The sequence below is a fragment of the Dipteris shenzhenensis genome, chromosome 9 (assembly GCF_047967505.1).
Source record: "Dipteris shenzhenensis isolate YYH24624 ecotype China chromosome 9, Dip_SZ_1.0, whole genome shotgun sequence".
Lineage (NCBI taxonomy): Eukaryota > Viridiplantae > Streptophyta > Polypodiopsida > Gleicheniales > Dipteridaceae > Dipteris > Dipteris shenzhenensis.
In genome coordinates, this window is record NC_141604.1 from 21,362,126 (window position 1) to 21,386,700 (window position 24,575).

The 24,575-nt window shown below is 39.6% G+C and overlaps 1 protein-coding gene across 1 annotated transcript; it reads right to left on the bottom strand.

Annotated features, from left to right (window-relative positions):
• Positions 1-20,039: 20,039 nt before the first annotated feature.
• Positions 20,040-22,790, bottom strand: LOC147898362 (WRKY transcription factor SUSIBA2-like). The gene is made up of 5 exons (XM_087379524.1): positions 22,430-22,790; positions 21,775-21,900; positions 21,346-21,615; positions 20,569-20,694; positions 20,040-20,418 (listed from the first exon to the last, which is right to left on the bottom strand). The coding sequence occupies exons 1-5, from the start codon at positions 22,597-22,599 to the stop codon at positions 20,259-20,261; spliced, it is 852 nt and encodes a 283-aa protein (XP_087235650.1). The 5' UTR covers positions 22,600-22,790; the 3' UTR covers positions 20,040-20,258.
• Between the last annotated feature and the right edge of the window lie 1,785 nt (positions 22,791-24,575).

A 24,575-nucleotide genomic window follows, 5' to 3' on the forward strand; every position in this document is an offset into this window, starting at 1 on the left:
GTTTGGGAATGCCATTTGTGAAGACATTTGGACTGAAGATTCTGGAATAGGCCTAACACGAGATGCAACTGATGCAAACTCTGTAATCTGTACTTGACCAAGGCACACTTATTTAACTCTAGGTCACCTTCCTTCTTGCAAAGGTACCTATCCTTCAGATGAGATGCAACTGATGCAAACTCTGTAATATGTACTTGACCAAGGCACACTTATTTAACTCTAGGTCACCTTCCTTCTTGCAAAGGTACCTATCCTTCAGATGCCGGAGTCTATCTCCAATTCTGCACTTCTGAATTGAGGTCAGGTTTCTTTCATTGTAGGCTTTAGTGTAGAGTCTTCAAGGCATACATACTTCATGCTTTATATGCTCATTGACCCCTCTAAACGAGTTACGTGGGAGGTCCAATAAAGTCCAAGAACGACTTGCAGGTGCTACCCACATGGTATAGCCAATGTGATTCCTCATTGAGTCATCCCTAATAACTTATCATTCTTTGACCACAACTAACCTTGTTCAACATTGCAACCTTTAAGAAGACCTTGATTCCAAGCAATATCTCTACATTGAAGTTGCTGCCTCTCATTGCCTAGTAGGTCTTTGACCTCCATTCTTCCATGATGAGCAACTCCAAACCAACCAAATACCCTAAAGCAATTTATTGAATTCATAAAAAGGCAATGAAAATACATTCTCTAGGTGTACAACTTCATATTGCTTGCAATTGAAGCAAGCTAGGTACACTTGCACTTTTACATCCTTGTATTACGTGTGGAGGGTCCTCCGGTCCCACCACCTAGCCATACAAGTCCCTAGAGCATCTCATAAAAGCCTAAGAGGCTCCCAATTGAGGTTCAAGCACTTCTTATACTTAGGGATGTGCAATTGACACCCATGTATACTAAATAGGCCCCTCGATGTCACATGTCATCAGCACGGACAAGAGGCCTCTACCCCTCTCTCAATTACAATGTCACATGACGCGGTTAGCCTCTCATTTCATTATATTTTTAATTAGTGAATATATGCCACGATAGGCGTGTGACAATGTGCCAACAAACCTTTCCGTCAGTGTCTTGTATTCTAAAACCATGCAATAGTTTGGATTTACAGTCTCCATTCAATAGGCACATTTACATCGTTGTCCCCCTCAATGTTTACAATAGGAATCTGGGCAACACGTTGTCCTCGAACTTCACAAAGGAATACGTTTTTGTGCACCATTGCTCAATGTCTAGAATATGCAGTTGCCTTGATGTCAGTAAATCTCACCCCAAGAATGCTTGGGGAAACCACCAAGTATAGTTGCTCAACCACCACATTTGCCTTTGGTCAATCGTTTTGAGGTTTGTCCCCGTTCTACTATTAATCTACCTTTTTCAATATGCAATCTCATGCTATGTGTATGAGCTTACTATAGTATTATTTTCTATGTCCTTTAATTGAGAGCCTCTTGCCTCATTTGAAGAGTCACCATTGATCTTCTTCGACTTACAGTGTCCAACGTTGCCGTTGTTGTCATTGTTGTTCACCTTTTCTTGGTTTGGAGCAACAAAGACCTATACTTATTCTCCCTAGCTTCCAATTGTGTGAGCATCAACCCCAGGTCCTAAAAAATTGAGTGGCTTTGGATCGGGGTCTACAACTAGTCTGGTAACCAAATCTCTGAAGCTCCTAGGAAGCATATTCAAAACTAGCAGTGTTGGGTGTAATCATGTTAACATGCTAGACTTTCAGGATTACAAAGCAATGAATTATTATTGCCCTTGGAAACTCATTTTTCTTTTTCTTAAAAATTTTGATAATTTGAAGGGAAAGGTTTAAAATGTAAGAAAGTAACAAACAAAAGGTAAAAAATGTGAAATAAAAAAGCTAAGTGAAATAGAAATGGGGGCCACCAACTAGAAGTGAAATCCAAGAGGATGTTAGAGCAGACTGCCATCACCACCACATGCAAAGAACAACACACCATTGACATGACAGATGAAGAAGAGAAGGCATGTTGAGAACATGTCTCATTTCGCAAGCCACAATCAATTGCATAATTGTTTGCAATCTCTCTCTCTCTCTCTCTCTCTCTCTCTCTCTCTCTCTCATTGTTGAAAACGTGCAATCATTAGAGCATGAGTGAAAAGAAGGGAGAGGGAAACTAGAAGCTTACCAAGGATGAGATATGGCAATTAGTGCAAGGGCATAATCCCGTATACAAATGGGTTTGCCCAAATACCAAGGCGCATAAGCCTTAGATGGATAGGACCTCCAATACACAGGATCCATTTTAAGGGGTCAAGGTCCTTGGAGTGGCTAGGTGGCTAAGAGGTTGGGACAGCCTCAATTCATGACCAATCAAATTGTCATATGTCAAATTCCTGACATGGTATCACAACCAGTTTTCATTGCCCGTGGGTTAAGGTGTGCAATGTAGATCAAAAGAGAACATGTACAAAAGTTGGAAGAGAAATTCAAGAAGACTTGCGGCATTGGAGACTATAAAGAGAGCTAGAACTCAAAAACTCACATGGTGCATTGACCCAATAGGTTGGCAAATAAACTGATGTAGAAGCTAGGCAAGAGTAGTTGTGCAAGCTTGCAAGAGGAGCCATGAGTAGCAGTGCTCAAATAAAACATTTTTTTAGGCCCTTAATATTGAGGGCAATCCATAATCTTAATTGGACCAGATCTTAAAATTTTCAAAAAATCATATAATTGTTAATATTTTCAAATAAAACATGTACATTCTGTCCCTTAAAATTAAAGGCAACCTCAAATCCAAACTAGGATTTCTCAATTTCAGCTAAGGAAAACACACTACAAGCTAATTTTTGTGAGCACTAATGAGTAGAATACACACAGACTTCAAAGTTGAAAAATTGGTACGTGTAACAAAAGCATATATTACAATGCACAAAGCACTAGTGACCCAATAGTCTGATGCATCATAAGCTAGCAACCAATACCATCACAACACATTGCACACTATGACAAAGAACAACATGTAAGCCAAAGATTGACATGACAACAGGGCGGTTGATAGAATAGCTAGTGCCATGAGCAAACTAGAGGAGTGCATGGAACTGCCAAGCAATAGAGCTACAAGGAGTCTAATGCATCTAACATGCACAAAGAAGTGCTCATGAGAGACCAACAGAGTTAGACTAGCTAACCATAGTGTGACACACGGTGAAAAAAATGCCACACAAAAAATTAGACTAGTAGAGCTAGCACAATGTTACATAGTAGTTCAGACATGACACATGGCGGCGAGAAGTGGCTAGATATAGAAGTAGCCATGGGATTTCAACATGTAGCAAAATAGATAGATAGAGCCCTTGAATGAATACGTGGCATGGATGAGATGGACATATGGTAGAAAAAGTGACACATGGTTGGACTTGTGGCATGGGAACATGTGGCCCAAATTCAAAGAGGATGGACAAACCAAAGGGAGGCCTACCTTCTTAAGGGCAAAAAGTTCACATGGAGAAGAAATGTTGGAAAAATTGACCAAGGAGTCCTCCAAATACGAATGTGCACACAAAAAGCGAGAAGTCTTAAACATGCAACATACAACAATGTAAGAATTGCACATGCGAAAGTTGAAGGACAAGATCGCAAGCATTGAAGCATGGACTATGTGCAAGCAAGAGCCACAATGTGAAAGCCAATGAAATATTGGATGAAGCCCACGGATCACAAATGGAGCACATAAGGTGTTACGAGAAAGTATTTGTCAAAGCTCTTGTTCGAAATGACGTAAAGTGTATATAGGATCACACCAAACATGGTGGGGGTTCTATTTAATACTTGGGTTTAGTCAAGGGCACCTAACTAAACGTGTGCCATTAATAAGTATCATGGATGATGCCATTTAGAAATACTCACATTAATGGATTGTCATTTGTAAAGACCATTACTTAGCATGATTGGCTAATCATATGATGTATATCATTGCGCTAAGTATTTGACTAATGGTGGATTGGTTTGTTGAGTACAGGAAATGACATGGATGGATGGGAGTAAACACGCTCGAGGGAATAGAGGCTAAATGCCATGGTTTTGTGCTAGTGCTATGTGATGTATTAAATGGCCAAGGGTCATTACATTTTGGATAAGGGAGAGTGCTTAAAAGCCTTCCACTTTTAATATGTAAATTTGGATGAGTACGTGAGAAAAGGAGTGACATAGAGAAAAGTAAGGTAAAAGGATGCTCAAGAGAAAAGTATGGAAAAGGGATGATCAAGAGATGAATACGTGACTTTGTATCTATGGCTCATGTGCTTATTGAAATATTATAAATACTCTTAGTGTGGGATTGGGAGCCACACACCTCGAGGGGGGAGATTGTACCCAGTGATTGCCTCTTGTCTTTCATGAGTTTCCGTGCATATTCAATTTTTGGTGCTATTGTATGTGTTTGAATTGTATTTACGTTTTAGTGGTATCAAAGCTCTTGCTATGCTCCAGGAGAGGAGCTAAAGTCTTTAGCAAGATTGATCTTAAATCTGCTTATCATCAAATTAGAATGACGGAAGAAGATGTTTACAAAACTGCTTTCAGAACGCAAACGGGTCATTATGAGTTTTTGGTTATGCCATTTGGTTTGACCAACGCTCCAGCTACTTTTAGTAGAATGATGAACCGAATCTTTCTAAAGCATCAAGATTGTGTCGTAGTATTCTTTGATGAAATATTATTTTTTAGAAAAAATACTGAAGATCACAAGGAACATTTGAAATTGACTTTTTCTCTTTTAAAAGAAAACCAATTATACATCAATTCTGAGAAGAGTCTATTCTTTCAAGATCGCATTGAATACTTGGGTCATATCGTTTCAAGTAAATGTATTCAAGTAGACCCAAAGAAAGTGGAATGTATAGAAACCTGACCAAAGCCTAAAGATATACATGAGTTAAGATCATTTTTAGGCTTATGTAGTTACTATAGGAAATTCGTTAGAAACTTTGCTTTTTTAGCAAATCCACTGACCTATCTCCTAAAGAAAACTACAAAGTTCATTTGGACTTCCAGCCATGAAAAATCATTTCAAGCTTTAAAAGAAGCTTTACTCAAATCCCTAGTACTTCAGTTACTGGACTTTTCACGACCTTTCTTTGTTGTCGTAAACTAATGCTAGTGGAACTAGAATTGGAGCTATGCTTATGCAAGATAATCATCTGATAGCATTTGAAAGTAGAAAGCTTAAGCCAGTAGAGTTCAATTATACCACTTATGACAATGAATTGATAGCAGTTGTACATGCCCTAAGGATTTGGAAGCATTATTTAATGGGCTCAGAATTTTTGATCAAGACTGATCAACAAAGCATTAAGCACATCTTGACGCAACCATTGATTTCTGATAGACATATCAAATGGGCTTCTTTTATTCAAAGTTTTTAGCCAATGATTCAATATCAGCCTGAAAAAGAAAATATGGTTGTAGAAGCATTAAGTCGAAGACTGGAAATCAACAACATTTCAGTAATTGAAATACATCCATTTGAGGCAATGAAAAATTCTTACCACAATGACTCTGATTTCTCTGATATATGGACTAAGCTTGAACAAAACAATTGGAGTCCTATATCTAGCTATTCAATGAATGATGGATATCTCTTTTATGAGAAAAGGCTTTGCATCACTAGTCCATTTAGATTACAAGTAATGGAGGAAATGCATTAACCTCCTTATGTGGGACATCGAGAGGTGACTGCAACTTATCAAAGTATTGTCAAAGATCATTGGCCTTTAATGAAGAAAGACATCTCTAAGTATGTTGCTGAATGCTTGATTTGCCAAAAGATTAAAAGTTTCAAGGGGAAAACACCAAGACTATTGATGCCTTTGCCTATTCCTTCACAGTCTTGGGAACAAATATCTATGGATTTTATTACTGGATTTCCTTTGACTTTTAATCAGAATAACATGATTTGGACTATCGTGGACTGCTTTAGCAAGCAAGCATATTTCTTCCCTTGCAAAAAGACATTATTTGCACCTCAAGCGGCACACATGTATTTGAAGTATATTTTTCCACATCATGGATTACCAAAGATTATAGTTTTAGATAGAGACTCCAAGTTTTGTTGTGCCTTTTGGAAAACTTTATTTTGAAAATCTTGGCACCAAGGTGGATTTTACTTCAGCTTTCCATCCTGAAGCAAATGGACAAACGGACTATCTTGAATATGCAGCGGATATATGCTGATGCTCAAGGTAGAAATTGGGATAAGTATTTGCATTTATTGCGATTTGCCTAAAACGATACAATCCATTCTACCACAGGAAGATCTCCATTCGAAATAATCTATGGAAAGTTATTACCAATCCCTATCACAAGGATTAGTCAAAAGATAGAAGCTACAGATGATTTTACAAGAAACTATGATCAGATCATGAGAGAAGTGACTAAAGCCATTAAGAGAGCTCAAGCGAAGTATACTAAGCAAGCAAATAAGAAAAGACAACATATGATGTATAAGGAAGGAGATGTTGTCCTTCTATGAATTGAAAAGAGGCATTTAAAGAGTGTCGATAAATGCCCTGTAGTGAAATTAGCACCAAGGTTTTATGGACCTTTCAAGGTTATCGCTAAAGTAAATGATTTGACTTATCGTTTGGACTTGCCAAATCATTGGAAGATTCATAATGCCTTTTACATTCATCTCTTGAATCCTTTTAAGAGAGAATTACCAACACATCCTGTATATGAAGAACCACCTTTGATTGTGGATGAAGTTGAAGTTCTTGAGCCTGATTGTATCCTAGATGATCAACAAAGAACAACGCGCAAAGGAAAGACTTATAACTCCTATTTATTAAAGTTTAAAAATCATCCAAAAGAGAATGCACAGTGGTTCCCTGAGCAATTTTTTCGAGACCATCATGATATCCTTAACTCATATAAACAAAATCACAACTGAGGTCAGTTGCACCTTAAGCAAGAGGGAATGTTACGAGAAAGTATATCTCAAAGATCTTGTTCGAAATGACGTAAAGTATTTACAGGATTGCACCAGACGTGGCAGGGGTTCTATTTTAATACTTGGGTTTAGTTAGGGACGCCTAACTAAACGTGTGCCATTAATAAGTATCATGGGTGATGCCATTTAGAAATACTTACATTAATGGATTGTCGTTTGTAAAGACCATTACTTAGCATGATTGGCTAATCATATGATGTATATCATTGCGCTAAGTATTTGACTAATGGTGGATTGGTTTATTGAGTACAGGAAATGACATGGGCGGATGGGAGTAAACACACTCGAGGGAATAGAGGCTAAATGCCATGGTTTTGTGCTAGTGCTATGTGATGTATTAAATGGCCAAGGGTCATTACATTTTGGATAAGGAAGAGTGCTTAAAAGCCTTCCACTTTTGACATGTAAATTTAGATGAGTCCGTGAGAAAAGGAGTGATAGAGAAAAGTAAGGTAAAAGGATGCTCAAGAGAAAAGTATGGAAAAGGGATGATCAAGAGATGAATACGTGACTTTGTATCTATGGCTCATGTGCTTATTGAAATATTATAAATACTTAGTATGGGATCATGAGCCACACGCCTTGAGGGGGGAGATTGTACCCAGTGATTGCCTCTTGTCTTTCATGAGTTTCCGTGCATATTCGATTTTTGGTGCTATTGTACGTGTTTGAATTGTATTTACATTTCAGTAGGACAAAATCAATGGCACATTAGAACCCAACTCATGATTTAATGAGGCTACTGAAATGTGCAATCATGAATGTAAGGGCTGAGAACATAATGATGAGAGGGTTGGATTGTGTATATGTTATGCTTTATTTCCATGGGTTACAAAATCCATGAGGGTCACAGTCTACCTAAAGGGGTTACCAATATGCACTAATGGGTTGAAGTTGATCACACTATTGCACTTGTACATCACTTGCCATTCATTGATTATGGACTTGCATAGTTCTCATATTTTTCATAGGGAGCTAGCATTGGAGAAAGCACTTATTTCTATCTCCATGCTATAAGACTCTAGTGTATGGGTGTTTATTTTGGGCTTCCTTATATGAGTATGCATATGAGAGTGATAGAGGGTAGAGTCATGGGTGTCTAAGTGTGGATAACAAATTAAAAAAGTAACATTGATTTTCATTTCTCATATCATAAAATAAAACTCACTAATTATATGCTTGTGATGGAAAAATCAAAGCTTTAATTGATATCTTCTACTAGAAACAAACAAAGCTATGTCCAAATGACACTATAAGGCTTTGTGAACTCACATATTACTATGCCATATGGATCAAAGCTTAGATACTAGCATTATAGTGGCAATTTTTAGCTACAACCAATTCCTTTGTTGTGAGTTTGTTGCACATCTGTCATGTTCATATTGTGAGTTGCTCCAATCCACTCACATAGTCAAGAGTGATTTTCGTTCTTGAACACTTTGCCCCTCATTTAGACTACAACTCTCCTCACACACTTAGAATAGTATATTGAGAGCATAAAGAAATGGGATTGTATGTGCCCCTCACTCAAGTTCCTTCAAATACTACATGGAGACCCAAAGTGTATGGTCCTCCATGATCCTCAACTACAACACATTACAAACTATGTTGGTAGCACCTATCTCAATGCAATCAAATGAGATATAGCACTAGTGCTCGAACACATGTATGAGAGGTGAGCAAGAGCCAAGGTATCTTGTTTACAATGATATCCTAAGGCCTCTAATTTCCTTTTAATCACCTCCTCAACATTTTCTTCTTCATAACCTCCATGGTGTTGCACATGGATTCAGGCCAAAATGATGCAGACCGTGAAAATTTCTCCTATCACTCTCTCATAATTTAAAACCATCCTTAGAAGCCTCCAAAAATCATCATCATTCATGTTATTTGGACATTGATGAATGCCACATATACAACTAAACATTCCACCCTAAATTTTAATCCCCATGGATCTTGAAACTTCCATAAGATCTTGATTACCTTGTTGAGCCTCTATTTGGGGGCTTTAGATCTACGTACCATATTTTACTACTGGTGCCCAAATCCACTTTCTTAATGCTAGTGCTAGATCCATTTTCTTACCTTGTTGAGCCTCTATTTGGGCTTTGGATCTACGTACCATATTTTACCACTAGTGCCAGATCCACTTTCATAGACCTTGATCCTCAAGACTACTTCTTGGGTCCTCAAATCTCAAGACCTTGCCGGATTTGGTTAAAACCTCAAACCTAAAAATGTACTACATCCCACCTTGCCAAATAGATGAACTCTCCAAATCACTAAACTTGCCAAATGTTGAAATCTCTTCCTAGTAGAAGCAAGAGAGTGCATTGGTGAGTGGGTGATTAACAAGCCAATGGAATGCATGCTTGTGAATTGGGGTCGAGAACCCTAATCCTAATCTTTGTATAAGTATACACACAAGTTGAAGTGTGTGGTGTGGAATGGAAATCCAAACATAGGAGTTGGATAGCTCTTGCCTCTTCCTCTCTCACATCCACACTTTCTCTTTTGTGAGCTTTCTTCCTAGAGCTTCCACCATCTTTCTCCTCTTGAATATCTTGATCCATGTTTTTTAACATGGTATCAGAGCTTAAGCATCTCTTTCCTCTCTATCTTGCCACTTGGAGTCTTTGAGTCATCATTCTGTTCTCAAGAAGTGCTCTCTCATGTTTTTGTTGGAATATGAAGCCAAAGTGAGTCTAAAATGAGTGTTCTAGGTGGTTTAGGTGTGTTTTAAAGTCTAGTGAGTCCTAGCAATGCCACATGTCATATTGGAAGTATTGGAAGTTATCCCATATACACTATGGCTTTCTAGAGTCTAGTGTCACACTATATTGTGTTGTACTTGTCTATTGTCTATTATATTAGTCAACATCAAGCTCTTTGGTATCATGTGAGTACTTGTCCATTGCTTTCATTTTCTTTCCATTTCATTTCCATTATGCTTGTTATCTTTCCTTTCCATTCCTAATGTTAGCTTGCTTCTCTCCCTACCGATATGATCTTTCATGTGGTATCAGAGCCATGTTCCTAGCCCTGCTCTCTCTTTCCCTTTCCCTTCCAAGAGGTTGAGGTGAGGGAGGCAAATGAAGCTACTCTCCCTCCTCCTCCTTGTAAGGCTACCCTCTTCTCTCCTTGAGCTCTCTTCTCCATGCCATGATCTACCGCCTCTCTTCTCCTTCCTTCAGCTACATCTTTTTGAGACCTGCGGATGATATGACTCTTCTATCTGGATCTAGAAGTAGAATCACAGCTTTGTGTCTTTAGCAAAGTTATAGAGACCTTGAGTACTACAAATTTCGTTTTTACATCATTGCAATTCGAGTTTTTTGTGAAAATTTACATCCCTTGCAAGAAGTGACAAAATTTGTTTCTATGCATGAATTTTGTTATAGAGCTCAATGATTTGATAGCCCAAGCATGATGCAGCCAACTCAACATGGAGCTATCCATCCTCTTCATCATTGACCTCTACTCCAGCCAGCCATTTGCTCCTTCTGCCTGACATTCTCTTGGAGCTGCTCCCCGCAAGTTGGTGCCCATATTCTACCCATCATTCTCTTGGAGCTGCTGTCCTTCTACTTCTATCTGCCATGAAGAAGTTCAAGACTTGCTCTAGCTCATGAAGAACTTATCAAGGTGAATCTCCACTTTCTACTATTGCATTGGAAGTGAAGATGCTTCCAGCATGATGTAAGCACTCCGACACTACTTTGACCCTACACTATAGTGACTTCTCCGATTGGTGCATTGCTTCAAGCTTGATGTGAGTCCCGGTTACACCTTAACTTCTTTAAACACCTCTCCGAGTGCTCGTGGTGCCCGTGGTACACATTGGTTGGCTCCTCGAAGTACTTGTGACACCTCCAGCCTCTACTTCAACATTGGTGACTCTCCCTTAGCCATTTTGAGAGTCATTATGTGAGTCCTCCATTTAGCTAACCCATGGACTTCACCGACACATATTTTGGGGCATTCCTACCTAGTGCTTCATCGACATCATCATCGACTCGAATGGATGTGCACACATGTGCCTTAACTACTTGGAGGACATCTCTTACTTCTAAGAGATCTATTTTTCTTATTACTACATGCTTGATGTTATTTTGGGGTCCTCTACCTTGGGTAATCCCCCTAAAATGATATGTATTAAGAATTTGTGGTTTTCATTGAGTTTAAAGCTCCTTTACCTTGGATAGTCCTCCTAAAAAGATGTATTGGTTTTTCTATTTTGGTGTGTGGCTTCCTAACATGCCCTCTTATGAAGCCAAGGGGGGATGTACTATGGGAGCCATATGTATTGGCTTTAATAGGTCTTGTTATTATCAGGCCTGATCGAGTTCTAGGATGTTGGTGTATTCCTAGACCTATGAGCTGGTCATGTAGCTATGCTATGATGTGAGCCTCTGAGCATGTTGAGTCTCAAGCCATGAGAGTGCTTGGATCAACCTCTGAACACGCTTAGACTTTAGCCTTTGAGTTACATGGGGTGCACAGTTTGATGATTGTCATTGTCATGTTCTGTTCTTGGTTCCATTCCAGTAGTCTCTCACCTTGCCTTCACGGGGGGGTGTTGGAATATGAAGCTAAAGTGAGTCTAAAATGAGTGTTCTAGGTGTGTTTTAAAGTCTAGTGAGTCCTAGGCATGCCACGTGTCATATTGGGAGTTATCTCATATACACTATGGCTTTCTAGAGTCTAGTGTCACACTATATAGTGTTGTACTTTTCTATCGTCTATTATATCAATCAACATCAAGCTCTTTGGTATCATGTGAGTACTTGTCCATTGCTTTCATTTTCTTTCCATTTCATTTCCATTATGCTTGTTATCTTTCCTTTCCATTCCTAGTGTTAGCTTGCTTCTCTCCCTACCACTATGATCTTTCTGTTTTCTCTTAGAGGCAAATCTACCGCTGTTGAAGACTGCAACTGCCATATCTCTACTCTTCCATTTGTTCTTCTATTGAAGGTTGTGGATTGCTAGGAGTAGTTTTCTCGTTGGAAGTTTTTCAAGGCTCTGTGAAGGCTTAGTCGTTTTGTTGACCCATTAATAGATTTTTCTATCAATGACTCTGTAGTTTGTTTGTTCACTATCATTGTAACAAAAAATATCCTAGAATTTTCAACTAGATTTGCGGTAGGCACTCTTTCCATCGTGAAGCAAGTAACTACTAACTCAAAATTGAAGCCGAATCCTACTATCTTATAAATTGTTTAAGGAAAAAACAGAATGAGTAAAATAGTGGACATGAGACATGACACAGGGTCCATTAGGACCCGATCCTCCTTGCAAATGTCAGGGGTGGTGATTTATTATTGATTTTGTGATGCCCATATTTTGGAAGCTGAAGTCCAACAAATACATGAATAAGGTGATACAATAACTGATCCTCATTGCAATTTTCATAATATTGTCACATGGACTATAACCATATGAATAAAGGTGTAGCCATCGTTCAATCTTGCATCCATTTTGGATTTCCTTACTCCCTTGCATCGATAACATGCATTACACGAGAGGAATGTGTAAGAGTTCAAATTGAAAACGAGAAATTTGGACTGGACCAGTAATTGAAAATATTTATATTATAATATATAATATATAATTATTATAACCACACATAGTGTGGGCGGGGAGGCGGCGCGCTTCCTTCCCCAAAGAGTTATAATCCAAGGGAACGGGCCCTTTCCTTGGTGTCGAGATAATGCCGAGAATATAAACATCGAGAATATTAGCACTGAGGATAAGTCTCGCGAATGGATAAGAAACTGGCATATTACCTGAATGTCAATAGTCGTAATCGTAGTCGAACGCCGAGAGATAATATCCGAAAAACTTGCCAATGTGACCCTGAGAGGATTTGCATCTGTCCTTGAGCGGGATGATTCCAACATTCTCAGATCGTTCACTCTGGATAGCACAAAAAGACAACTATTATTAGAGGAAGTCTGAAGTAAAGTAGGTAACATTCTCAAGAAAATGGGAGTTTGATCACTATAGTAAGTCGAGCTATTAGGCTTGTGAGAGTAGAGCATAAGGTCCTCGTGAGGCTCTCCAAAGCTTCACATGCCAATAACTCCAAACTTGCAAATCAAGTAGACCATCTCTTGAAATTGAATAGGTTTGATATAGTCTTTTTATTGTGAAAAGCACCTATATGCTTTTAGTGTTTTAGTCAAAAGCTTAGCTTTTACATCAAATGAAATCGAGGGCATAAGATGAAACCAAATCAAGGCTTAGATTCATGACACGTGTCTCAAGGGGGTGTGAGAAAACCCAAACATCTCCCTAGGATGCTTGTCATAATGAGGAGTTTATTTCTCACAAGTAATGTTATTGCCAGTAGATTGTCGACAACATAGCAACTCTACAACAAAATTTTCTTTTGGATATTGGTTCTCGGTTTGCAAGAGTTGCCACGAATGATTTTTATACTACCAAAGGTTGTAACGGTTGAAATAGAGTCGAAGAAATCCCAAGCTTGAGATTGTTTCGACTCTATTTCAATCATCACAATTCTCTCAAAGGCAGTCCTTGCCGTTCCCTTTAATGGCGATTGGTCTCTTGTCCTATGATCTGTTGCGACTTGTCTTCTTTATGCAACCTCTGAGCGATTGCTTCTGTTATGGATTCTTCTCGTGGCTTCTCAGAAACCTGGGCTCACTTCTGTAAGGTTCTCGGGTGAAGGCAAGAGACTCTAAATCTTCGAAACAAGCACATAATCGTTACTCCATCTCTCTATCTATCTTGCGATGAAGATACGACTGTACAGACGTCCCTTTCATCGTTTTTCTTTCACAAAGTTTTCCTTCAAAGGTTCAAGGATTGTTCTGGTGCTGACATGTGGCATATTTATTTTGCCCTCTCTCCTTATCTTTCTAAGGTTCTATTTGTAAGTCAGCTGCTGTAAGGTTGATTGAGCCAAGATTTGCCCTTGGGAGTTTTTTTGAGGAGCTGGTTTTTTGAAGCACTTACTAGTTGTTGTTGCCTTCTTGTAATTCCTTTTGAAAAATGGCGACAAAGGAAATTTCTTTTGGTCATATCAAGCCATTTGATGGAGAGGGGTTCCACATGTGGTAGACCCAAGTCAAGTGTTTGTTGATGTACAAAGGTTTGTGGCCTTATGTGAAAGGCACAAAGCAGATCGACATCACTATGGGTGAGGAGGATATTGAAGAGCAAGCGTTGGTTGTCATTGCGCTTAACTTTCATCCAAAACTCATTCACTTCGTGGTGGGAGCCATGTCATCGAAGACAGCTTGGAATGAGTTGGATCGACTCTATGAAGGAAGTGGCAAGCACTCTCGCATTGCACTCAAGGTTAAATTATTTGGTTTACGTTTTTTTGAAATTGAAAAGTTCAGCGATTTTGTAAGTGAGCTCCATAGTATCACAACACAATTGGCCACTATTGATTCTAAGGTGGAAGAGGAGGGCGTGATTGCTATGCTCTTGAAGAGCATGCCTAAGCCATATCACGAGCACCTTGTCACATTCTTAAAGCATCTCTTCAACCCTAATTTGGAAAGCATTATTAGTTCTTTACTTGAGAAAGAGTGCAACATCAAGACAAAGAAAGGAGAGGGTGTATCTACATCAACTCAAGGGTAGGCCCTATCCATGGGACGTGGCAAAAAGAAAAAGTTTTTCAATGGGTTCAAATGTAATTTTTGTAAGAAAATGGGTCATGATGAGGCCCATTGTTTTTTTAAAGACCCTTCACGAAGAAAGTGTCATCATTGTGGTGAAATTGGTCATCTTGCAAAAGATTGCAAGAAGCCACGTGAAGCTAGCAACTTTGTAAGCTTGTCAAATGAAACATTTGATGGAATCCTCTAAGTGAAAGAGGAACATGCATCTTGTACATTGGTGTTTTCATGCCGCATGCTATGTAATCTTGTATGCAATGCTCAACATGTAAGTTTCACATGTTGGCATTGAAAGGGGGTGTTCAAATCTCTTCTTGGTAGAAGCAAGAGAGTGCATGGGTGAGTGGGTGAATAGCAAGCCAATGGGATGCATGCTTGTGGATTGGGGATGAGGACGAATCCTAATCTTTGTGTAAGTACACACACAAGTTGAAGTGTGTGGTGTGGAATGGAAATCCAAACATAGGAGTTTGGATAGCTCTTGCCTCTTGCTCTCTCATGTCCACACTTTCTCTTTTGTGAGCTTTCTTCCTAGAGCTTCCACCATCTTTCTCCTCTTGAGTATCTCGATCCAAGTTTTGTAACACCAAACACTTTCTTGGATAACTTTGGAAACTAAGCGTCTTCAACAATGAAACCTAAAGAATAGAACTTTACTACAAAAACTAGATTGGCGAAAATTGGATTTCCAAAAAGAAAAGGAGGTGGGGATCACATACCCTAACCAAACCTCCACGAGTATTTTGGGGTACTGGAAGAAGGAAAGTATATCCCTAACTATCAGCTACTACACTAATCTTTGACATAGTATAAGAAAAGCATATCACCAAGATATGCTCAACCATTTAACCAAAACTATGACGGCCCTTGTTTCTATAGAAACTTACATGCCTTACTCATCGTAACCAAAGGTTTTATCAATTGCTTAAAATTTGGAATGATAATTTTATAATAATTCACTCTTCTAGTAAACCTCTGACATGTTGCTTGACTGAATGTGTATGCAATTCTACCATTCACAAGGTTTGTGATATGTTCAAGTGGTAAGAGTGCTAGACTATAAATAAAGAGGCCATGTATTTGAGTTCCTCAATTTCTTTTATTGTTTAATAGACAAGTTTTTAAAAAAATCAATTTCCCACAAGATCCACAAGCCTATCACATAATCATGTTTAACCCTAGCTTATCACATTGGACGGTGTGTAGTTTTGAAAATTGAGGTTCACTCTACAGTAGGTCCATGGTTGTGTTATAATCATAGGGTGGTTCATCAGCATTGCACAAGGTCAGAAGGAATAAAAGGAGGTGCACCGATGAACCTCTCTCTCTCTCTCTCTCTCTCTCTCTCTCTCTCTCCCCCTCAAGGCCTTGTCAAATTTAGTTTTGGACTTTGGATTTCAAACCTCAATTTGTACCAAATCCCACCTTGTCGGAGTTTGGTAAAGGAAATGAAAACAATGAACAAGTACTCACATGTAGACCAAAGTAGCTTGTACTTGAATGAGTTGAGTAATTTGACAAGTGACAAGTACAATGACTTTATAGGATAGGCGCGCGCATGCGCACACACACCTAGTACCAAATGTATATGGGCTAACTCCCGATATGACACGTGGCACTCCTAGACACCTAGTACTATAAAACTCACACTAGGACTCACTAGAACACACCAAAACTGAGTCAACTTGACTCCATTTCTTAACACCCCCCTAGGGAGGAAAGGTGAGGGACTACTGGAATGGAACCTAGAACAAGATCTGTGATGGTCATCAGACTGTGCAATGTCAAAACTAGACATGGCTCCTATGCAATCTTAGAGGCTAAAGTCTGAGCATGGTTTAAAGGTCGGGCTGGCTTTACATCCCAAACATGACTCAGAGGCTCATGTCTTAGCATGGATGCATGACCAACTCAGAGGTCTATGAAACCAGAGAACCAACATCCTGGAACTCAAATGCCACGCCTGATAGATGGACCCATCTAAGACCAATACAGAGTAGGTTCCCTCAATACATCCCCCCATGGCTCCAGGGACTAATGAGGGACATGGAGCCACACACAAGAAAATAAACAAATGAATACATCATTTTAGGAGGACTATCCAAGGTAGAGAACCTTTATTGACTCAAGAAAATCATAATTTCATTCATTTTGGGGGACTACCTAAGGCAGAGAACCCTTGAATCAAACATATAAAAAATAGGAAACATGTCATTCATTTTATGCATAGAAAGGGCAGAGAACCTGTAAAAGATCATGGCGAGAATGCCCCAAATGATATGTCGATGTCGGCCATGGGAGCAACTACAAAGAGTAATCACATGATGAGTCTCAAAATGTCACAATGTAAGTCACCAAGATCGGAGTAGAGCCTCAAATTTGAGCAATTATGCCCAAAAGAGGCAAAATGCCCAAATGAATGTACAAAACATTAATGAAATTACATGAATTTTGAGAAATCCCCAAAAAGTTCACATGTCAAAGGCTTCAATTATGCCAAAGGATTGCAAAAATATAAAAAGCCCTAAATTCTAGAAATTAGAGATTTTGCAAAAATTAGAGTTTTTGTCAAAAATTGGGATTTGGCAAAAAACCGGTTGAAATGTGTAGAATTGTAACCCCAAGTATAGCTCAGGCCAAAAATCCCAAAATCCCCAAAAATTTTTGAGAAATTGGAACAAAATTTGAAAATGAAAAATTAGGAAGGTAGATCTTCAAATACCCATATCTTTCCGCAGAGATGTCGGATTGACAAGCTGTAAAAAAGGTAAAATGTAGCTCTCAATGAGATCTACATTTTACTCTTGTGGTTTGACTTCAAATTCAATGTTGTTTGGCTTACAGAGATGTTGGGTTGCGACCCTTCGTTTTTTTGACGATATTGGCACGGGTAGCTTCAATAGTGATGAGGAGACTAATGGTGGCAATGGTGGGCTGAAAAACCGCCCCGATTATTTAGAGTACCTACATAATATTTTGAATAACATGATCCGCCATACTCACGTTAAGACTTAGTGTCTTTTGGTTTCGATTGAATTCTTTGATGAGGGCTACGCCTTCATGATATACTACCCATTTTCCATCTTTCCTAGCAACCTTGACCTTGGCTAGTTCTGTTGCCTTATTCTTCTCATGTGAGATCCTCAACTATCCATCCCTTAGTCCCTTTCAACTTGTAAGATTGACGAAGAAGCTTGGTCCATAAATCCCGTGATTTGAATGTAGTGATAACACGTCCCCTAGAGAGTCGGATATTAGTTGCTCCATCATCATCATCATCATCATCAACCGTCCATTCAATGCTAAGCATGGCTGCTTTGACATGTGCCAAAGTTTCACGAAAAGAGTCCTCATCTTTGTACTGGCCTTTAGGGAGTCCTCTTCTCCAATCTTCAGTGCATTGTCGCATCTAGCTTCGTGTTCCTTGATCTCTTCCTAGATATCAGTTTTGTTTGCCTTTGTATCAACCTCCACACTAACTTCCTTCTTAATTGTTTGTACTTCAATGTGAACTAGATCTTTGACTGTAGAGACTAGTTGCGAAGTAGGGGGAGAAGCCTTGCAAGCTTTGACTACATCTTTGACGGCCTGCTTATTAGGCCATTCTAGAACACATGGTGAATGAGAGATGTGTTGTTTGTGGACTTGATCTTCTAAAGTTTTTAGATGCTTTTGTAGCTCTGGCATGAGCTTCTGGAGTTTTTGGTTCTCCTGTTCGAGGTATTCGATCTGCTGTTGCATTGTGTTTAATCTAGTACGAGGTAATGAACGGGAAGCAACCAAATCCTTCATCTTCTTGCTACCCATAAAGCCTTGCCGGACCCCTCCCAAAGACGAGCTGTTGGAACTGAGCAATCTAGATGGGCATTCGAGCTGCATTCAACGGTGGCTCTTACATACCGACTTTATATTTTCGTCAAAAGATCACTGCCGACCATGTATTTTCATCAGATGATGAATGTCTAGTTCCATTAACGAAAGAAAGTCGGTCTTCCACAGCTCCAAGCTCAAGCTACTTGTTTTGGAGCTGAAGCGAATTGTGTCCTTGTTGCGTATATTCTCCTATAAATACCCGATTTGTGAAGTGGCATTCCTGTTTTCTTCAAATCACTCTCTTCGAGGTTGTATCGGTTCTATTGAACGTGAAGTTTGTTAAGTGGTCCAAGCCCCATTGCATTTTAAGCTTTGCCTCTCTGTCTCGTTGCACTACTACTAGGCGGCTATCTTCCATGCGGGTTGGTTTGAGCATCCAAACTGCACACTATGGATGTGAACTAAACAGAGTCTAGTGTTTGAGGGCTTGGAGGTCCTCCATAGCTGCCAACCCCTTTAGCTTGAGCGATGGAGGTCCGCTCAGAGAAGAGGTGGAGAGGCAACTAGGTTGAAATGAGAGGTGGCTAGTTGAAAACACGAGAGAGAGAGAGAGAGAGAGAGAGAGAGAGAGAGTTCAAATTTCCAGATATGTCAACCTTGGAAATAATGCTGTACATAATTCAATTACTAATTGAAAAGATCGGTTATGGAGAACGATCGTCAAATTCTTTATAGAGATCAAGATTAAATAAGTATATCATGTACCCTTACAAGCTTTAAAGAAAATAGGACGTCTATATTTGTGATCGTTTGTACATGAAATCCTTAACATCCTTTGCATCTCGTCGCATTCACTTCTAACATTATCCCTTATGATTTACAAATTTCAATATTAAGAATTCATGGTGAATCAGTCTGTCTCAGTCTCTCTCTCTCTCTCTCTCTCTCTCTCTCTATATATATATATATATGTATGTATGTATGTATGTATGTATGTATGTAAAGCCACTCTACACATCCAAGGGATTAAATACACGGGGTAAAAAGAATACATGGGGTGAAAAGTGCTGAAAAGAATCATTGCTCATCCAAACCGCCAAGGCTCATCCAAATTGTTGAGGTACGGGGATGGTATGACACCATCACTTCAGCTGAGTGGTAAAAAGTGGTTATCAAGTTCAATATCTTCAAACAGTTTGATGAGTATGATTTGGGTCCCTTGCATTACATATTGGGTGTCTATTGTCTTCAAGCATATAAAAGAACATGGCTCAGAATCAATTCCACGAAAACAACTCAATCTACAGATTTTAGGTTGACACATCCCAACAGTTCATCTTAACTATTTGCTAAAAACCCATTCAAATGCCAGGTATAGACGAGGTGTGAAGCAGATTGACAATGTAAACTTGATAAATCAATTTCTCGATGGAGGCTCACCAAAACCTTTGCAACATAAAATAATAGAATATAAAGGTCTTAAAAGAGAAAAGTGATGACAGACAATTAGTTGCAATAACATGATGAAAACACAAAACTAAAAGGAAGATCACTCATGTTAAAGGGAAAAACTATGAAGTAAAAATAATTGAAAGGAAAAGATAAAGGTCATTCAAACAGAAGAAGAACAACTGCAAAATGGTTCCATTTGCAAAGAAACACTGACAAGGATCATGTGACCTCACAGTGCACCATCTGAACTCGAATTGACCATCATGTACAATCAGATTGACCACCATCCACAGTTCGCAGTGTGCATCAATAACATTACAGGAGGATAATTCCAACCATAGTCGCACATCTGAAATTATTGGGGAAAGACAACCAAAGTGCCAGCACCTGGCATGATGTGCGGGTGGTTGTGATCCCCCTTATATGTGACAACCCACTTCGTTCTATCATCTGACGAGCGCTCCACGTGCTTTCTGGCGGGACAGCCCCTCAAGCTGCTGCACTTATAGTAGGCCCTATAAAGCAACAGTTCTTTCTTAGTAGTACAAAAGCCAAAACTCTTTCCCTGCAAAGCCCCATGTATCATGAACAAGATCCTTTCAAGCACAGAACTCAAAAGAACTTGCTGCCATATTCGCAATGTTCCCCCTAAAATAAAGAATTACCTGGGATGAGGAGACCCATTAATTGTCTTCTGTCCATATTTCCGCCATAGGTATTCATCTGGAGGGATATCGGGTAGCTTATTGCTGCTGTTTGGGGACTTTACTGTCCGTCTCACTCTTAGTTTCCTGCAAAAGCAGGAGTCCATCCTTTAATGTAGGAAATTGTAACGTAATATTGATAATTCATTAAGTAGAGAAAAGGGAGAACACAAGTTCTAAAACAGCCAAACAGGGGATTGTGAGGGGCAAAACAGAGAGAGGTCTCAAAAAATTCTTAATCCCAAACCTGATAAACAAAATCTATTGCCATGGATGGAATCAGGCCTAATCTCAGCTTCCCTTCAAAGCAAAAATCACTGTGGGTGTGATTGTGGAACAGTATGAATAGTAGAGTACAGCAATGCAACATCACGGATGCAGTGACAATTTTAGCCCGAGAGAGAAAATCCCTATACAATTACAATCATATTTCAAACACAACAATATACAACGTGAAAATCCAAGAGAAATAGATAAAAGACAGCACATTAGGGATGCAAAGCCAAGTTTAATAAAACCAGCACCTATGAACAAATTGATTGAACACTCCTTAGACCTATTGTTGTTGCCGAAATGTAATCAAGTGTATCAAGTGCTTCTTCCAATGACAGATTGACAGCTCACAAGGATCCAATAAAGCAAATAATCATTCAGTCGACTGTCATATGTCCAAACTCATCATGTAAAAAACAACATGATGCAAATACTTTTTTAGAGGGTTTGCAAGGCTCCACTTACCTTCTTGCAGGAAGGGGAGTACAAATAACAGAATCATCAGAAGTCAAATGTGGAGTATTTGATAAAAGTTCAGGCTGTGTATCGAGAGGCTGTACATCTAGAGGCTTCTCAAGGGGAGGCTGAGCAATCAAGGTGTCAACACCTGACACGATGTGTGAGTGGTTGTGATCCCCCTTATATGTTATGATTAACATGTTCGGATCATCCAATGAACGCTCCACATGCTTTGTCGCAGGACAGCCCCTCATGCAGCTGCACTTATAGTACCCCCTGTAAAACAACAGTGATTCTCAGTTGCTTGAATACAGAAGTAGAGATCCTATAAATGTATGACAAACTAAATACTGTCATCAATCGATCTCAGGACCTACCTCTGTAGAAATTTGAAGAAATGTATCTGCAATAAGTTCTCCTATGATAAAGAATTACCTGGGATGAGGAGACCCTTTAATTGGCTTCTGCCCATATTTCCGCCAGAAGTAATCATCTGCAGGGATATCAGCAATATTGCTGCTAATGGCTGGAACCGTTACTGTCTGTTTCACCTTCAGGTTCCTGCAGCAAGATCCATGTTTTAAAATTCACCTGACAAAGTCTTCTCTCATAATGATAATATTATACACTCGACACAGGCAACTCTAATCGAGCCAAACTAGAGACATCTACATATTCTAAAACCCCCAATACGTGGAAACTATTGCCGTTAGGGAATTTGACCTTTGAAAGCCAAAATTCAGGAAGTTCATGACTAAAGAATCTTAATGATGTTGATTACAGCAATCCCAAATTATTCAATATGTTTTCTTTCGGCGAATGAACATTCGAGCACTGACAATTCTTAGCAGATTTTTTTAAAAAAAAGCTCATGTACGATTTCGATCAGACTTGACCAAAACAAAGCGCATTAGAAATTCGAAAAGGTAAGACAAAAGAAACGATATGAGAGCGGCAAGTGTCACTAAACAAAATTGTCTCACCTCTCGAGGTTGCCCTAATGTACATGGTAAGGCTCAACTTAATCCCACAAAACTCGCCATAGTGAAGAGGGCCATTTTCAAGGCAGAATTGGTAAATTCCCTCGTACCTTGGTTTAGAGCTGTGACGTCTCACAGGCGTTCCTTCTGATTGATCACTCTTGACAGAGCGTTTTCTCTTCAAGGAAGCTGCGACTCGCTCTTGCAAGCTAAGAGATTGATTTGGGTCATCGTCCAAACTGCCTGATTGATTTGGGTCATCGTCCAAACTGCCATCCATAAGGAGGGAAGATGATGATGATGATGATGATGAGAAGAGGGGAGGGGTGAGGTGAAGATGTTCAGATGGGTTAAAGAATCAGGCAGAGCATTGAGAACAAGACTATGCCTGTGTAGCATGGAAGGGATCCAAGAAAGACCAAAGAATGTATGCGTATAAACATTTTAAATCTTCAATGTTGAAGTTTCCCCCTTCTCCTTCTTCTTCTTCTCTTCCCAACACCATTCCCTCCCTCGGTTAGGCTTGGTTCACACCAAACGCGGGCGTTCGTTTGTTCAAATGCTCCCTCGGTTAGACTATTGGGTTCACACCAGGCGGACGCTCTGCTTGCAATAGCGGGCGTTTGTTTAAATGCTCCCTCGGTTAGACTACTGGGTTCACACCAGGTGGACGCCCTACTTGCAATAGCGGCGTTCGTTCGCCTAGCACAAAGTCATAAATGTTCAAGTTTCCCCCTCCTTGTGTCATTTCGAACTCTACCCTCCCTCGGTTCGGCTAGGTTCACACTAGGCAGATAGTCAGGCTGGGTTCACACTAGGCGGACGTCGGACTTTTGCAATAGGGGCATTCATTCGCCTAGCACAAAATCATAAATGTTCAATGTTCCAGTCTCCCCTTTCTTTTGTGCCCAACACCATTTTGGACTCTACCCTCCCTTGGTTAGGCTAGGTTCAGACCAAGCAGACTGCAGACTTGCAATATGGCACAAAATCATAAATGTTCAATGTTCCCTTCTTTTGTGCCCCACTCCAGTTTGAACTCTACGCTCCATGGGTTACAGGTTTAGTTTAGACTAGGAGGACACCTGACTTGTAAAAGGAGGCATTCGTCCACAGAAGGGAAAATTTTCCAAAAACCAGCCCAAGCCCCAAGTTAGAAGTTGGAATTTGGAGTACCAATTCATGAGTTTTGGTGGGCTACAACTGCGAATAGCTAGTGGGATGTTCACATGAGTCTTATCACATCTGAACACCAACCATCAGTAGTCAGCTGTTCTCCTTCAAAGCTCCTTTGCCACCGCCCTGGTTTGAACATAGCGTTAGAGTACATTCCCATGTTGCTCGACTCAATGGTAGAGAATATTTAGCTAGCAAAATCGGCAAATGAGTGAGAAAACAAAATCAACAAAGCCAAAAGAAATTCTGGAGGTGCTAGCTGGCACCTCAGAGCCTATAGTTACTCACCTAGGGATTTAGGGGGATATCCTATGTGAGTTATACTCCTGTCATTGTTTGAAGCGGGACACTTCTCCTTATTTTACAACTGCCTATTTTCACATGATGTGGGGTTACAAAATGAAATATACTTTTGATCTCCTTTAATGCATGATTTGTAGTACTATCTCTCCAAAGAATGGAACAAACCTTCTACATGAACTATGTAATCAAGAAAACCTTTATCTTAGATGAATCCATTGCAAACAGGGTTAGTGAATGCGCATATTATGATTCATATCCCAATCAATAAATCAAGATACGATTTTTGGCCAAGGATGCTACTCATAATAGTGTTGCCATGTCACATGGTGGGACACCTTTCTCTAGGCTTCTATACCATTCCTTGTATCTTTCATAACCATTGTCTTTGTGATGATAGCATATGAAAGAGCCTTTTTGCAATGCTTTCTATGCAGCCTTCAAGATTATATCCTTATAGCAAAGTAACCAGCTTTCAACTATGATGCTTCATGCACTGCTTCCCACACCCTCTATGCCCACCCATTCAAATCCTATGCATTTTAGGTTTTGATTCTTCACTTTGTAAGGTTTTGAATCTTAACTTTTGCAAGATTTATAATCTAAGGTACATGATGGAGACATTGGTGGAATGTAGAGCTTGGCTCCCAAGTATGCCTCGCATCATCATTACACAGATACACCATCTATGCACAACCATCTATGCATGGTGATCTCAAGACCAATCTCTTTGCATGATAAAGTGTGCAGGGGGGCCTCCAATTTGTAACTTGTCACTTT

Coding starts and splice junctions, on each gene's coding strand:
- LOC147898362 (XM_087379524.1), bottom strand. CDS start 22,599: ATGGATGGCAGTTTGGACGATGACCCAAATCAATCAGGCAGTTTGGAC. Junction 21,901..22,429: donor CGTCACAGCTCTAAACCAAG/GTACGAGGGAAT, acceptor ATCTTGCTGCAG/GAACCTGAAGGTGAAACAGA. Junction 20,419..20,568: donor AATGGGTCTCCTCATCCCAG/GTAATTCTTTAT, acceptor GTTGCTTTATAG/GGCCTACTATAAGTGCAGCA.